This window comes from Procambarus clarkii, chromosome 50 (genome assembly GCF_040958095.1).
Source record: "Procambarus clarkii isolate CNS0578487 chromosome 50, FALCON_Pclarkii_2.0, whole genome shotgun sequence".
Lineage (NCBI taxonomy): Eukaryota > Metazoa > Arthropoda > Malacostraca > Decapoda > Cambaridae > Procambarus > Procambarus clarkii.
Genome location: NC_091199.1, coordinates 8,746,698 through 8,764,925, shown reverse-complemented (window position 1 = coordinate 8,764,925; position 18,228 = coordinate 8,746,698). Strand labels below are relative to the sequence as shown.

At 38.2% G+C, this 18,228-nt stretch overlaps 2 protein-coding genes across 2 annotated transcripts; both read right to left on the bottom strand.

Moving 5' to 3' along the window:
- Positions 1-477: 477 nt before the first annotated feature.
- LOC123772797 (uncharacterized) lies at positions 478-13,524 on the bottom strand. Its single transcript, XM_069303325.1, has 3 exons — positions 12,251-13,524; positions 1,531-1,737; positions 478-1,143 (listed from the first exon to the last, which is right to left on the bottom strand). Exons 1-3 carry the CDS (start codon positions 13,342-13,344, stop codon positions 639-641), a joined length of 1,806 nt encoding a protein of 601 aa, XP_069159426.1. The 5' UTR covers positions 13,345-13,524; the 3' UTR covers positions 478-638.
- Positions 13,525-15,251: 1,727 nt separating this feature from the next.
- LOC138351640 (uncharacterized) lies at positions 15,252-17,808 on the bottom strand. The gene is made up of 3 exons (XM_069303643.1): positions 17,528-17,808; positions 16,578-16,838; positions 15,252-16,208 (listed from the first exon to the last, which is right to left on the bottom strand). Exons 1-3 carry the CDS (start codon positions 17,806-17,808, stop codon positions 15,758-15,760), a joined length of 993 nt encoding a protein of 330 aa, XP_069159744.1. The 3' UTR covers positions 15,252-15,757.
- Positions 17,809-18,228: the final 420 nt, after the last annotated feature.

The following is an 18,228-nucleotide window of genomic DNA, read 5'->3' as shown; positions in this document are numbered from 1 at the left end:
TTATAAACGTGTCTGGATTGGTGGGATATTAGTGTTAAATGCCAAGCAATTAAAAGTGATCAAACAATAACTTCAGGTCATTTATTGACTATCATCACTGGTCTCCAAGATATCACAGCATCAATATTATTAATAAATAAAATAATAACAAAGTCTTAATAAAAGTTAACTAATTAACAACACTACAAGTTTTCAGCCTTTATATAAAACGTAAAATCTTCAACGTTAGATAAATATATAAATTAAATATTCTTTAGTATGAACATTAGAAAATGTTAAATTATCAATACAACTTGTCTACGATAAAGATTAATTAGAAAAGACAAACTAACAAATTTACTTCTGCATAACTTCAGTCAATTATTAAGGGTAAAGTTGACCAAGATTATATCCTAAGTAAAAGAGGATATAATTTAAAATTATAATTTAAGTAACTGTATAAATATATTCATCATGCTACATCGTCATTGAGTTTTTCACAATTCTCTTCTCCGTTTTCTGTAGGCGACTACACTGTAAGTGAAGAGACGGACTATACTTGGGTTATACTCGCGTATAATGAGGGGGCTGATAGACACACTAGGAGCATGAAGGAAGGTCTTAAGATTTAAGAGCGGAAGTTGCGTTCATCTTCCAGTTCAGCCGAACCTGAGGAAGTTTCTCTTGGGCGCCCTTTCGCCTGTCTTCACCACCACCACCCGGGACCCACTGGACTCGGAGGACGAGGAGGGCGGGTACTCGTTGAGTCTCTTGCCAAATCTGAGGAAGTTACGATCATATGCGCGTTTGTTTACGTCCTGTGGATCCTCTGAGGACACGGTGATAATCTCTTGTTGAGGCTGGAATCCTCTGGCCCAGGAGGAGGGGCTGTAGGATGAAATTGACCCGTAGTCATAAAAGGTTGGAGCAGCGGCTCTCTTCGTGCGCTGTGAGATGCTCTTCCCGAGTTCTGACGACTCGATGTTGTGGGCGGTGATGCCTTTCTTGGTGTTTGTCATGCGCTGGGCAGTGGTGGGTGAGGGGACGGGGTTCATTCCTGGGGTTTTGCCTCCATCACAGCCATGACAGGGCAGGGCGTTGAGCTGACGGTTCACGGAGCGGCCAAACCGCAAGAAGTTGCGGCCACTACGACCGTGTCCGTGTCTGTCAGGGAAACATAAAATTAAGCAGGTGGACAAAACTATGCAAACAATGAAATAATTACTACCAATTCCAGCAGGTTAGATGACTGAGAAACTGCTGTAGTGAACAGGTTTCGATGGAAAACATGTTACATCTGTATCCACTGTATATTGAAACTATTGGGACATATTGGATCTTGTTTCCATATCTCTAGCGTTTGTAGTGTTTTTGAACATATTTCGCTCTGCTCTGGAATTATTCCTATACCTATTCTGAGTATTCACAACAAGGTGTACACCTTACTGATGCCTGTCAACTCAATTCAGAAGATGTATCTATATTTACTTATAACAACTTTACTTAGAATCGTTGTATCTCACGTTGAGCTCCGTGGGCCCCGTTTCTCACCTATATTCAGCGTGCTTCTCGAAAGGAAGGTCCTCCTTGATTGCCTCACCCTGGAGACCATCTAAGAACTCCATGGGTCCTCCTGCGACAAATATATCCTCTACGTCAGGTCTTCCGAACCTCAGGAAGTTTGGGCTCCGTTTCTCGAGGTAGTTGAGAGTCTCGTCGTCGCTGTTGTCGTAGTCACCAAGATCACTGCGTCCGAACCTGTGGTAGCCTGGCTATTTATGCCTGTTCTGGGTATCTTCATTAAAGAAAGTTAACGTATAACAACAAATATGAGGGTAAACGTGACTCGCAATACAACGATAGATCGCTGCATTATGAAGAACAGAAAATATATGCACACATATTATAAAGTTCAAGACCAAATTAGTTATTAAATCTCATATTTTAAATTGAGTACAACTTAATATTCGAAAATAAGAATAAGACCTTCGATTGTTAACAAACTATTATACAAAAACGTTAAGAAATAATATTTGTCGTTAGTAAACCGGAAGATGATTAACGATGAAAATGAACAAGACGATGACACAGAAATCATGGATTGATATAATAACAAACGAACTGGACATAGCAGAAACCGAAACACTATGCGCACTAGTGGCTTCAGGTATTGTATGCACTACCTCTATCTTTAAATCTAACAGAATGTTTGTACTGTAACGCTGCAACTATGTATGTACTCTTCCTAAATAAATTATTATTATTATTATTATTATTATTATTATTATAAACACTTTACATCAAACATTCAATCATCATCAACCAACTCATATCTTGGTTCGTCCTTCCTTTCTAATAGCACGACCAAACTTAAACTTCCATTTGATGTTACACTCAGTTTCACTAATAATTTGGCCTTGAATCTCCAGCTTCATTCCCCTATTCTTTCTCATTCATCCAGAAAGAATCTTCCGTTTTCTGTCACGCTCCAGCTTCCGGCTTCCCTGAGCTCTTCAGTAGCACCGTACACGAGGCTCGTCTTCGTCCCGACAACAACAACAACATGCTCACCTCAGGTAGTTCCTATCGCTGTAGGCTCTCTTGGAGCCCTCCTGACTGATGGGGTACAAGTCTCCGCCGTCGTCCATCCATGCCTGGCTTCCTGGGTGGAAATATTTGAGTAATCTCTTTCCAGGCTGAGCTACGGAGTCGTCCTCGCTGTTGTTGGAGCCGAAGCCCTGAGAGGAAGAGCTGAGGGCGGCTGCGACGGGCGGGACTGGGGCAGCATGGGCGTAGGAACACCAGGTAAAGGTTGCCAGTAACACCCAGGCTGCTAGAGGCATCACGCAAGACCTGGGGATGAGAGAAGTACACTGACCATTATATGGTGTTTCTACTTTTGTACCTGAATGGCGTAGGCTTCTGCAACCTCTTCGTTTTAAGTTTCCTTATTTAATTTTTCTACTATTTTCATGCTATAAAAAGCTTTCTAACATTTCAATGGTTCGTTCGTGTCTCAAGCTTTATTCATTAGTATTAATTGTAAAAATCTATTTTTTTTCCACTCAGCCACTTCCCCTAAAACAAATGTTTAAGTCTATATAATATTTATTCTCTTTTATCTCTGTTCTAATATAGTTAATTCAAGCTCTTACAAGTTATTCTAGTGCCACGTATTTCTAGGACGAACATCGTTACAAAGTGTAAAGGAGTGAGGTAGGAGCAACTTACCTTGTCATGGAAGAGTGAGAGAGTGGTGGTGGTGGTGGTGTGTGTCCGGGTGGGAGCGAGCGAGTGCACAAACCCACCCACTTGTTGCTCTATATCAACCTCCAACCACCCCACCCACCCCGACCCATTGTTACTCCTGCCTGCCCCCCCCCCCCCCCCCCCACAGTCTCCCACGTGGCCAGGGTGTTTTAGTAATTTACCTAGGCAACATGGGAGCATAAAATGCCAGAGTTTATCTCTCCAGGATTCCTGATACATATGGACCCTTATTGACTTATCAACGGCTCTTATTTTCACAAATTGCTTGTGGGGTACAATCTCTCTGTCTGTCTGTTTGTCTGTCTGTCTGTCTCTGTCGCTCTGACGTTCCAAAAAAAATTAAACATTTGAATATCAATAATCATGTAACTAGTGTTTGTATTTTGATGCAAATTAGGAACCCTTAAATGAAATACATTCACCGTGACACCATCAATGAGGCTTTAGTGGGATACATGTGATATGATTCCCATCCAAGACCCATATAAAAATCATCCCATCTTCCTGTTTTGGTAGTACTTATAGTAACGAAGAGGACCATAGTACATATATACCGACGTACAACGAAATTAGAAAGCAGAAGTCTGAACTTCTGAATTGGACAAGCCAGAAAACTATATTTTTACTTGTGTTGCTTTGACAAACTAAACCTGACCCAACCTTCTTAGGCCTAACACACGATATCTAAGGCCTAATTTAGTACATATGTGTGCTATAATAGGCCTAGGAATATTCAAGTTTCTTTCTTAGCTTCATTTATTTTCAAATAATTGCTTGCTAATCAGTATACTATTGTCTAAAAGCTAAGTACGTACGAATTCGTGACTATTAACGATTTTCCCAATACGTTCTATCTAAACAGGAGGATGAGTTAATCAAAAGACCTATGATGTTTATACCCAGCCACTCAGACATAAATAGACATTGATAGAATTTGTTTAATAATTGTTGACCGGACCACACACTAGAAAGTGAAGGAACGACGACGTTTCGGTCCGTCCTGGAGCATTCTCAAGTCGATTGTGACTTGAGAATGAGACAGACACTGTGTTCCTTGTTTAATATTCACGTTTCAGTCTTAAATTGTAGCTAATGACAAGACTTCATAGAGGAGCAGAAACTATATCACCTAACCTGCTCTAGTGTTAAATAAACAAGCCTAATGTACGCAATAATGGGGCTAATTTAGTACATTACATGAGTTACACGTAATGTACATTACATGAGGTACACTAGGTTAAGGGAAGTTTAGGTTTGGTCATTGCCGTATTTCTCCTTCCCGCCTCAAAATTAGTAGTGCAGAACATGGTCTTTTCTGGCGCGCAACAGTGCAGTTTCCTACATCCTAACACTATATGCTATAATTACTATCATTTTCACATGACCGGTTGTGAAAATGAGGTGAACCCTTGTCGTGACACTAGTAAAGAGATGGTTCTTTACTCAAGCAAAGGCTCCTCTTTACTCAATAGAACATTGTCTGTCTTATTTTGAAAAAAGATTTACAGTAGGCTTGTGGGGGTTATAAATTTAAATATATTGTAACACAATGACAAGGTCACAGGCCTGGTCAAGAGTGCACACTCGTGCATCTATGTAAATGTAACCTAATCATAGAAGAACTACCTGAGCCCAACTGTCCACACACACACACACACACAAACACACACACACACACACACACACACACACACACACACACACACACACACACACACACACACACACCGTCTGTGTGTGTGTGGTATACTACACCATAGGCCCCCAATGGGAGAGCTGAGTGGACAGCGCTCTGGATTCGTAATCCTAGGTCCGAGTTCGATCCCGGCTGATGGCAGAACAAAAAAAATAGGCAGAGTTTCTTTCACTCTGATGTCCCTGTTGCCTAGCAGTAAATAGGTACCTGGGAGTTAGACAGTTGTTACGGGCTGCTTCTTGTGTGTGTGTGTGTGTGTGTGTGTGTGTGTGTGTGTGTGTGTGTGTGTGTGTGTGTGTGTGTTTCAAATGTAGATCTGATAGAGCCCAGTAGGCTCAGTAATCTGTACACCAGTTGATTGACAGTTGAGAGGCGGAACCAAAGAGCCAGAGCTCAGCCACTGCAAGCACAACTAAGTGAGTACACACACATTTATATATATATATATATATATATATATATATATATATATATATATATATATATATATATATATATATATATATATATATATATATATATATATAAACAGCTGACAATCCTGAGATAACCGTTGATCTAAAAACTAGTGTTTTGATCTTATGTCACTCAGAATATTTGCACTCAGATTTGAGTGTAGAGGTTAAAGTTGGGAGTGATCACTGTCATCAGAAGGAAGTGTTCATCTTCTGAACAATCAGACACTACAACGATGTCGCTTGATATCATAGCATGATATCGTAGGAGTTTTTATCTAAATTGTTTTTATCTAAATCTAAGTTAAATTTTTATCTAAATTTGTATCTAAATTTTCTAAATTTAAATTTTTATCTAAATTTTCTAAAATTAATTTTTTATCTAAATGTTCTCAATTTAAATTGTTATCTAAATGTTCTAAATTTAAATTTTTATCTAAATGTTCTAAATTTAAATTATTATCTAAGTTTTCCAAATTAAATTTGTATCTAAATTTTTAAATTTAAATTTTTATTTTTATCTAAATTTTCTAATTTTATTTTTTTATCTAAATTTTTCAAATTTAAATTTTTATCTAAATTGTTTTAATATAAAACAAATCACTTGACATACGGAAGAAGGGTTTACAACAGATGTGACGTCAGAGCGCTATCAAGCGCTATCTTTTCTGCCCCTAAAAAGTTCACAAGCACATAAATACAGCCCAATTTCGACTTCATTGCAAAAAATTAAGATATTCCACAATAATAAACTATACCTGAGCAACGGTGTCTGCAACATGTGTATTTTGTATACACATGTTGCAGATTTTTATTTTTATATTTATATTTTTATAACGGTGTATGCAACATGTGTATGTCTGCAACGGTATGAGCAACATGTGTATTTTGCTACGTCCGAGTTCGAGTATATTTATTGAGATAAGAAAATACATCTCAGAGGGATAGAGTAGCTTAGGCTATTTCTACCCTTCTTTGGCTACGGGTCTCTGATGGGTATCGTAACACATGTTTCCCACTTAAGCCAGTCATAACTTGTCAGTGATGTCATCAAGGTGGATGTTCTTCATTAAGGGGTCCTTGGTTTGCTTCAAAATCCAAACAATAGTTGAATTATTATTGTATTGATGCTCAAATGTTTTTTTATTTTTTATGGAACGTCAGAGAGAGAGAGAGAGAGAGAGAGAGAGAGAGAGAGAGAGAGAGAGAGAGAGAGAGAGAGAGAGAGAGAGAGAGAGAGAGAGAGAGAGAGAGAGAGAGAGAGAAATTGAACCCCACAAGCAATTTGTAAAAATAAGAGCCGTTGATTAGTCAATAAGGGTCCATATGTATCAGAAATCCTGGAGATAAACTCTGACATTTTATCCTCCCATGTTGCCTAGGTAAATTACTAAAATGCCCTGGCCACGTGGGAGACTGTGGGGGGGGGGGCAGGCAGGAGTAACAATGGGTCGGGGTGGGTGGGGTGGTTGGAGGTTGATATAGAGCAACAAGTGGGTGGGTTTGTGCACTCGCTCGCTCCCACCCGGACACACACTACCACCACCACCACTCTCTCACTCTACCATGACAAGGTAAGTCGCTCCTACCTCCTCCTCCTCTACACTTTGCAACCATGTTCGTCCCAGAATTACGTGGCACTAGAATAACTTGAAAGAGGTAGACCTAACTATATTAGAACAGAGATGAAAGAGAATAAATATTATAGACTTAAACATTTGTCTTAGGGAAATTGGCGGAGTGGAAAAAAATAAATTTTTACCATTAATACTAATGAACAAAGCTTGAGACACGAACGAGCCATTGAAATGTTAGAAAGCTTTTTTATAGCAAAAGAATAGTAGGATAATTAAATGAGGAAACTTAAAACGAAGAGGTTGAAGGAGCCTACTCCATTCAGGTACAAAAGTAGAAACACCACATAATGATCAGTGTACTTCTCTCATCCTCAGGTCTTGCGTGATGCCTCTAGCAGCCTGGGTGTTACTGGCAACCTTTACCTGGTGTTCCTACGCCCACACCGCCCATGCTGCCCCAGTCCCGCCCGTCGCAGCCGCCCTCAGCTCTCCCTCTCAGGGCTTCGGCTTCAACAATATCGAAGACGACGCCTTAGCTCAGCCTGAGAAGAGATTACTCAAATATTTCCACCCAGGAAGCCAGGCATGGATGGACGATGGCGGAGACTTGTACCCCATCAGTCAGGAGGGCTCCAAGAGAGCCTACAGCGATAGTAACTTCCGGAGGTGAGCATGTTGTTGTTGTTGTTGTGCGAGGTACAGAAAACTGGGAATTGGGTGAGGAAAATAGAAACAAAAGCGAGGACTAACAATAGAAATTGATGTTAGAAATTATGGAGTTGAGAAAGAATCAGAGATTGATTTTAAAGATGACATTACATATTTGAATGACAGAAAACGCGATTCACATAGGAAAAAAATGAAAAGTTGGGATAAAAGTAAAAATAGAAAACATAAAAAGCCTAATACATTACTTATATCACATGAAATAAATCATATATTCTTCACGCTTCTCCCTTAACAAAATTCAGAATACGAGCGTGCTTCTTTCGTTATGAATACAACATGAAACCAAAGAGAAAAACAGATCAACAGACTGATGTATATTTAGTTACGACATACAAAATAATCCGGGAAACCGTCCGACTGTGCTTGATAAGCGACAATATTTCGATATCAACACTTGTGTGAATGAGTTTACATTTAACAAATTTGTTACAGACTGCATTAAAACCATTAAGGTAATTTTATATCTGAGTGCCACATTTATTATTTGATTCGGTGGAAAAATTTTAACAAAACAGTTTGGAAATAGTGTGCAACTGACTGTAAACTCTGTACAACAATTGCAGATTAGTGTTTAGGTTCAAAATATGATACAACAGTTTTAAAATGGTTTTACATCAGGATTAGAATACGATACAACACTACTGTTGTTTTTACCTGGTCTTCCATCCTGCTAGACTCATTATTCTTAGTTTTTCAAAGTATTGTTTGCGTACTTTAGCATCTCGCGTACTCACTGTGTGTTTCTCTTCTAGATTCGGCCGGGAGGGTCCCAGCTTCCTGCGATTCGGGCGCTCCGTGAACCGTCAGCTCAACGCCCTGTCTAGTGATGGCTGTGAAGGATCCAAACCCCTAGGAATCAACCCCTCCCCCTCAACCACCCCTCTCCAGCCAATGACCCGCACCAAGCAACACATCGCTAACAGGATCGAGTCCTCAGAACCCAGGGAGATCACATCTCGGCGCATGAAGCGAGCCGCTGCTCCAAACTATAATAACTACGGGTCAGTGCCATCCTACAGCCCATCCTCTTGGGCCAGAGGATTCCAGCCTCAACAAGAGATTATCACCGTGTACTCAGAGGATCCACAGGACGTAAACAAACGCGCATATGATGGTAATTACCTCAGATTTGGCAAGAGACCCAACGAATACCCGCCCTCCTCGTCCTCCGAGTCCAGCGGGTCCCGGGCGGTGGTTGTCGAGAGGGCACCCAAGAGGGCATTTCTCAGGTTCGGCTGAACTTCGAAATGAACACCGACCTCCGCTACATTTCATCTTCCAACCATCGTTCCTGTAACTAGTGACCATGTGGCCCCCCTCATTATACCGTAATATATCCTAAGTATAACCCGCCTCTGTGCTCATATTCGATAATAGCTAATAATATTCCCCCAATCCTCTTCACCTCCAATATTATCATGCACACAAAACATGGGATAATATTTGTGAAACAAAATATTCAGTGATGTTTAAGCTGTGCAAATTGATATTTACATACACAAGTATTAACCTTCAATTATTTTTAATTTGTTGAATAACAATGGCCGCTGTGACTCACAAAATTATGCAAAAAACACATATACTGTATGTGTTTGGGGTGTTTAAATACGTCGAGATACAGTACTATATTCATACTTATAAATTGACCTACGTCATGTATTCACAATCACATTTAACTTCAAATTTACATTTATTAACATTTTCAATTACACTTACATTTACATTTATACTTATTTAATTTACATTTATACTTATTTAATTTACATGTTTACTTATTCACATTTACACATATTAACATTTACATTTATATATATTTACGCTTATTAAATTTTAAATCTATTATTTACATATATTAACATTTACATTTATTTATATTTACGCTTATTAAATTTTAAATCAATTAACATTTGCATATATTAGCATTTACATATATTAACATTTACATTTACACTTGTAAACATTTACATTAACATTTATTAATATTTACGTTTACACTTACTAACAATTATTTTCATTACAGCCTCTGACCTTTACACTCAAACATTTTGTGCAGTTTTATGTGTAAATATATTTGTTTAACTACATTCTGATGCTTATTATACGTTATAGAGAAACGCTAAATTGACATGAACATATTAGTTACAATTTTAAGTCTGTGTGAACTTTCCCAAAGACTGAAAGCCTTTATAGTAAATAATTATATTTAATATTTGAATTTGTTTGTACTTGATTAGTATTTAGAAAGATTTGAACTATGCGCTATCTTTGAGACTGGTGAATATAGTTAATAAATTACCTAATTATTATTGTTTTAATTTAAATTTCGTTTCCTAAAACCCAAAATATTAACACGACATGACAGGAGTTACATAAATAAATTACAAAATACAATCAGTTGCTTGACGTAAAAGAGGTTGGCGTATTTGGGTCAAGTCAACGTGTAAATTCGGATATAAAGCTTTGATGAGATTAATTTTGTTTTTATCCAATAGCATTGCTACCGAGGGATAATTTATCATTAACCCGTTATTATGCCTGGCGCTAGTAAATATTGCAGGTGCAGGTTGAAAGGCAAATGAGCATTATGTCATCAAGGTGATGTCGCACACCTCGTTCATCCCACAATATAAAATGCAACATTTGTATCTCTTATTTTTGTTAGGTTAGATGTGGGTTAGAAAAGATTAGATGAGGCTGAGTTAGGTTAGATGAGGCTGCATTAGGTGAGGTGAGGCTGCGTTAGGTTGAGTGAGGCTGTGTTAGATTAAATTAGAATAGATTAGATTACGTTGGGTTAGAGTAAAATAGGTTCGGTCAGGATGGGTTGGATTTAATTAGAGCTATTTTCAAAATAACACACAATTGCCTTGTGCTTCTTAAGCTTCGTAGCGAATCCTCCTACCTAAATATTAGCTTAGTCAGTAAAACGCATAAATATTAGCCTAGTCAGTAAAACGCATAAATATTAGCCTGGTCAATAAATCTCTTATATATTAGCCAGGTCAATAAATATCCTGTATATTACCCTGGTAAAAAAAAAAGTCCCACTTACGCTTGAAATGTGTCAACTTTTATCTAGAAACACACACTATCCAGAACCACAAGGCACTCTCATCAGCACTTCGCTCAAACACACATATTTATATAATTTATGTTCACTTGCAATTATTAACATTTACAATTTACATTTTTATTTACTTCAGTGGGAGGCACTTGCAGCCAAGCCCCCAACTAGACCCTACGAAACAACACAAGCAGGCAACCTAGGGCAACAAAGTAGTGGAAAAGTGAACAAGTCGATGCTCCATGGCGATTCTCCATGTTGAACTGGAGAAATTGAAATTGAAATTGAAATAAGTTTATTGATGTAAAATACATACAAAGGGATGAGGTAGCTCAAGCTATTCTCACCCCGTTCAGTACAACGTGTTAATACATACATATACACACATCACAAACAATAAACATATTACCAAACATTCTGAGAGATAAACATTACATTTCAAACAATAAACATATTACCAAACATTCTGAGAGATAAACATTACATTTCAAACAATAAACATATTACCAAACATTCTGAGAGATAAACATATACATTTCCTCACACAAATACTTTTATGTACACACAAATACTTTTATGACCTAGGTATACTGTATAGACAATTTACAACTGGAGAAAGTTCGCCGTAGAGCGGTGGGTGCCTCCTATGTATGGGACTTTCTCTCTTCTCAAATTCCTTCTGAAGATGTATTAATATACGAAAGTCCTTAAGGAAATTATTGTTTCAATTCTTCCTCCGTGGTCTGACAGTCATATAAGAAATGGTTTTACATATAGGCCCAAGCCAGGTGGTTTAGTTAGAATGATTTAGTCCTAAATTCATAACATCCGACAATGAATATATACAGAACCTAATCAGGGTTCTATGAACCAATGTACATATGTGAGGTTCTGTTGCTACAGATGTCATTTATAAAATATAACAGACGAACTTATATAGTTAATCATCAACATACCAAATACATGTGTAAAATAAATGAGATTATAAGTATTTAGATATGAGAGGCTATAAAAATAATCGCCAGTTGCAGATTTCTTTTCAATGGTAAGATACACTTTCTGAAATCCTGTAGGAAGACATACTCCATGATTGCAAAAAATATTCCATAGTACCGTAAGAACGTAGTTTAACCAAGACAAATACAGTAGTTACAAAAATGTCTAAATACAGTAGTTACAAAAATTCCTAAATACAGTAGTTACAAAAATTCCTAAATACAGTAGTTACAACAATTTCTAAATACAGCAGTTACAAAAAATTTCTTTTGATTCAAGGGCGAGGATTCGAACTTGGACCTCACAAGTGCGAGTCTATTGTCTATCCAACCAGGCCATAGACGCTCACTATTAACTACTGTATTATGGTGAGCAGATATTCAATCCCACACACCTACGTCATACTTAAAAATACAGTAGGCCTATAAGAAAATATTTTGAACACTGGGGTTAATAGAGTACTAAACCTTGCACTGCCACTTACCTTGGCGTGGACCTCGTCACCGTGAAGTTACGATCCGTCACTGCGAAGTTACGATCCGTCACTGCGAAGTTACGATCCGTCACTGCGAAGTTACGATCCGTCACTGCGAAGTTACGATCCGTCACCAATAAGTTACGATCCGTCACTGCGAAGTTACGATCCGTCACCGCGAAGTTACGATCCGTCACCGCTAATTTACGATCCGTCACTGCAAAGTTACGATCCGTCACTGCAAAGTTACGATCCGTCACTGCGAAGTTACGATCCGACACTGCGAAGTTACGATCCGTCACTGCGAAGTTACGATCCGTCATCGCGAAGTTACGATCCGTCACCGCGAAGTTAGCATTTATAACCGTAATATAAAAATAAACTTCATTGTCAATTCCACTAACTCTTTCACTCACGATACCTGCAGTATTTGCCAGATAACACACGATACCTGCAGTATTTGCCAGATAACACACGATACCTGCCGTATTTGGCAGATAACACACGATACCTGCAGTATTTGCCAGATAACACACGATACCTGCAGTATTTGCCAGATAACACACGATACCTGCCGTATTTGGCAGATAACACACGATACCTGCAGTATTTGGCAGATAATACACGATACCTGCAGCATTTTCCAGATAACACACGATACCTGCAGCATTTTCCAGATAACACACGATACCAGCAGTATTTGCCAGATAACAAACAATACCTGCAGTATTTGCCAGATAACACACGATACCTGCAGTATTTGCCAGATAACACACGATAGCTGCAGTATTTGCCAGATAACACACAATACCTGCCGTATTTGCCAGATAACACTCGATACCTGCAGTATTTGCCAGATAACACACGATACCTGCCGTATTTGCCAGACAACACACGATACCTGCAGCATTCGCCAGATAACACACAATACCTGCAGCATTCGCCAGACAACACACGATACCTGCAGCATTCGCCAGATAACACACAATACCTGCAGCATTCGCCAGATAACACACGATACCTGCAGTATTTGCCAGATAACACACGATACCTGCAGTATTTTCCCGCTTAAACAAGCAATCTGCAATATTTCCTCTCATCATTCACGATCCCTGCAATATTTTCCAGATCGCTCACGATATATACGCTCCCGTGCCCCTCATTGCTCACGATACCCGCACTAATTACCCGATAACACACGATATCTGCAGTATTTAGGGCTCCACACCCCCGCGAGCACCAGCACCGTCCTCCCCCCACCACTGCCTAATCCACACTGACCTCGGAATAGAAAACGAGGTGTGAGAAAGATTCGATAATTGTATAAATTATAGCCTATTTCCTTCAATGTCTTTCTAGTATTACTTTCAAGTATCACGTTCCACTTTTTATATATTTATATTAATAAAATTATAAATACTATAATTAGAAGCAGGGGACAAAAATTATAGATATATTTGTTTATCTTCCAGCTTGTAAAAGCATCTTAATCACCTTCAGTGGTTAAGTTCTTAATTGTACACTAGTTTCTCTATCAGCTATCTCAGCTTGTCAGAGTAAAAGAGACAAATATATGTGTGTGTATGTTTGTGTATGTATGTGTATAGAGTATATGTGGAAGCTGATCAGAATTACATTTCTCCATTGTAAATTCACATTAATGCATTCATAAATCTGTGTATGTATGTGAGTGTGTATGTATGTGTATAAAGTATATGTGGAAGCTGATCAGAATTACATTTCACCATTGTAAATTCACATTAATGCATTCATAAATCTGTGTATCTATGTATTTACGTATGTAGCTTAGCCTAGCATTTTAAAAGCACTACGATCACCTTCTGTGGTTGTTCAATAAAGCTCTGAACTGTATGTTTGACAAATCTCTCACCCTGTCCTTGGAGGACAGAAGAAAATGTATATATTCTGGTTAGCATTGTAAATGTGTGGCAACGTCTGTGGTAGAACAATAATAATAAAAAAAAACAAAAAAACTGGATTATTCTCTTGCATCGTCAGTTTTGAAGGAAGAATTTTCGCGTTTCACATTAATTTTCTTGTTCTATTAGCATTTTGTTTAGTATTTTACAAAATGAAATTACAATTAAAACTCCTATAAAGTATCTTTATAAAATTAATCAGCTCTTTTAAGCCTAGAATATACATGCTCGTTAAAATTACAACCGTCAAAGATCTCCAAATTTTTGCTTAACGGTATTTTGGCTACCGTTAATCTTTGTTGAAATCTTTATACAATATATTACCAACAAGTGTATTATACAAAATATTATCAACGAGTGTATTATGCAATGTATTATACAATATACCATCAAAGAGTGCATTATACAATGTACAATCAATGAGTGTATTATACAATATACCATCAAAGAGTGCATTATACAATATACAATCAATGAGTGTATTATACAATATACTATCAAGTAGCGTTGTTCTTTCAATTGTATCTATGACCAGATAAGTGATCGTAGCCAACACGTCTATGTCCATCAAAACAAAATCTAAGTCTTATCAGTCAGCCTTTGAATGCTTTGCTCTCAATGTCTCACTTCTAATTTAAAACCAACAAGTTCTAAGCATCGACTTATTTGCATCAAAGAAGCATCAAATCAGATCAAAGTGTTATAACTATAGACACTTTTATAGGTAAAGAAAGCAACTTTACTACTTACCACTTCTTTAAGTAAAAACTACTTTTATTGTTGTGATGTATTAATGATATAAATATGTCTGTGATTGTGTGGTGTTAGGGTCAATGCAATTAAAAGTAAGTATAATCATTTGAGGTCATTTATTGACAAGATTCACTGGTCTCTTGATGTCACATGGGTTATATATATAATAAAAAGTTTTCAAAATACAATAAATAATAAACAATTCATCAATAGAAAGGTACTCAGCTTTGGTAATAATAGTTTAGGCTACAAATTTTAACGAACACCAATTAGTTGCTTCTACTGTGAACGATCTCACTCTCGACAATGTTTGTTTAAATCAAATTTAAAGTACTATTTTTATACATACATATAAGAATTGTTAAGTATAAATATACTATTTTTTAAGTAGAAGTGCGCATTTACACATGAAAGTGAGGTTAATATCCTAAGTATGATCACCTCACGGTCGAGTAGTGTTGACTTGTCCTCTCTTAGGCTCTGCAGAAATGTGTGTAAAATACTGGCACTCAAGCACAAACAGGTGTTGTATTTATACACATCAACCATTGTTATCCATTGTTGCTCAGCACATTAACAACTGAAGGTTAATAGTGTCATATGTTTACATACATTCTCAATGATTCATAGTCACTATATTTTATACGATTCTCTTCGTTTTCTGTACACGACTATTCTGTAAATGAAGAGTGAAGAGACGTATTCGTCGCTATGTTAAACGACATGTCTGCTAAAACTGGGTTGTTATGTTAAACGACATGGGTTGATAAGGTCACAAAGGGGAGGAAATAAGACCGAATTTTGTAAGGATTTATCTTCCAGATCAGCCGAACCTGAGGAAGTTTCTCTTGGGCGCCCTTTCGCCTGTCTTCACCACCACCACCCGGGACCCGCTGGACTCGGAAGACGGGTATTCATTGAGTCTCTTGCCAAATCTGAGGAAGTTACGATCATATGCGCGTTTGTTTACGTCCTGTGGATCCTCTGAGGACACGGTGATTATCTCTTGTTGAGGCTGAAATCCTCTGGCCCAGGAGGAGGGGCTGTAGGATGAAATTGACCCGTAGTCATAAAAGGTTAGAGCAGCGGCTCTCTTCGTGCGCTGAGTTCTCTCCCTGGGTTCTGAGAACTCGATCCTATGGCCGATGTCCTGCTTGGGCTGGCCAGGAGTAGGGTTGATTCCTGGGGTTTTGGGTCCATGGCATAAGAGGGAGTTAAGCTGACGGTCGACAGAGCGACCAAGTCGCAAAAAGTTCCGGCCACCACGCCCGAATCTGGGAGAGAAACGTACAGTGAGTATAATACCATAAATTTGTAGAATAGAACTCTAAGCGTTTAATGGAACTCTTAAAAATTCCATTCAATTGCAGCACGACGAATGACTCAGAAAGAGCGGCAGTAGCCTAGTCCAAATGGCAATTATGTTACAGTAATATGCACTTTTATCTGAATCCTTTAGGCCATATTTTAAACATTGTTTTCTCAACAATAAAACTACTGTAAATGGATATCGAACCTTCTCACTACCTTTTTGAAACTCTTCTGCCATGTTCTGAACCAAGTGTGCCCCATTTTAATGCATTTGCGCTTTATTATAAACATAATTACATATATTTTTGCAAACATTTTATATATTTTTTAACAAATCAAGTTGATTTTGAACAGTTGAACCACATTTTAATCCCATTTCCCACCTTGGAAAATTATGTACACTCTCCTGCTTCTCAAATGGAAGATCCTTAACATCCGCTTCGTCCTGGAGCCTAATTAAGAACTCCATGGGTCCTCCTGCGACAAACATGTCCTCCATGTCGGGTCTTCCGAACCTCAGGAAGTTCCGGCTTCGTTTCTCAAGGGAGTCGTTGAGCGTCTCGTCGTCGCTGTTGTCGTAGTCACCAAGATCACTGCAGTGATAAAGGGAATTTAACAAATTTACATTAACGTCTTAATTGTTTACAATTAATTTACAATTTATTTATAATTATTTACAATTTACTTACATATTATTTACTAATATTTAATTTTGTACAATTTATTTAAAAATATTTGACACTTATTTACAATTAATATTTAATTGTTACAATTAATTTACATTTTTTTACAAATAATTTACAATTCTTTACACTTGCCATCACCAAATGACTTGTTATATTTCATTACCTTCATTATGTAGAACTTAAACTTTAGAGTTAAGGAGAGTATCGTTCACGAATATTCACTGATGATGAATGTTCTTCACCGACCTGAGGGATTTGTGACTTTTCTTGTCATGATCCTTGTGTCCCAACCGAGAGAGGCAACGTGAAGGTTATTAATGGAAAAGAAGGTGAAGATGGGGAAGGTGTAGATGACGGAGGCGAAGATAAAGAAGGTATAGATGATTAAAATGAAGATGACGAAGGTGACTCAGGAGACTCAGCCTCCCGCTTTCACTGTCAGTCCCTAACTTCAGCCTTCCCATTCCATTTAAGTCTCCCATTCTCCAGTCATATTCTCCCCTTTTCTGTCTCGCTTCTGCCTCCGGCTTCCCTGTTCTTTTCAGTAGCATCGTACACGAAGCTCGTACTCGCTCCAATAACAATAACCTGCTCACCTTAGGTAGTTCCTATCGCTGTAGGCTCTCTTGGAGCCCTCCTGACTGATAGGGTACAAGTCTCCGCCATCGTCCATCCATGCCTGGCTTCCTGGGTGGAAATATTTGAGTAATCTCTTCTCAGGCTGAGCTACGGAATCGTCTTCGCTGTTGTTGGAGCCGAAGCCCTGAGAGGGAGAGCTGAGGGCGGCTGCGACGGGCGGGACTGGGGCAGCATGGGCGGCGTGGGCGTAGGAACACCAGGTAAAGGTTGCCAGTAACACCCAGGCTGCTAGAGGCATCACGCAAGACCTGGGGATGAGAGAAGTACACTGATCATTATGTGGTGTTTCTACTTTTGTTCCCGAATGGCGTAGGCTTCTGCAACCTCTTCGTTTTAAGTTTCCTCATTTAATTTTCTTTCTATTTTCATGCTATATAAAAAGCTTTCTAACATTTCAATGGTTCGTTAGTGTCTCAAGAAGGGGGGAGGGGGGGCATGTGTTAGTAAGTTAAGAAGAAAACTTAAACATAAGAACATAAGAATGAAGGTAACTGCAGGAAGCCTATTGGCCCATGCGAAGCAGCTTCTATATATCCACCTAATTTCATTTATATATGTTCATATAAATACAGAGATATACATACATTCATATAAATACAGATAAAAATATTAATTTAAAATACAATTCATCTCTTCGTTATTATCAGTTATCTGACCT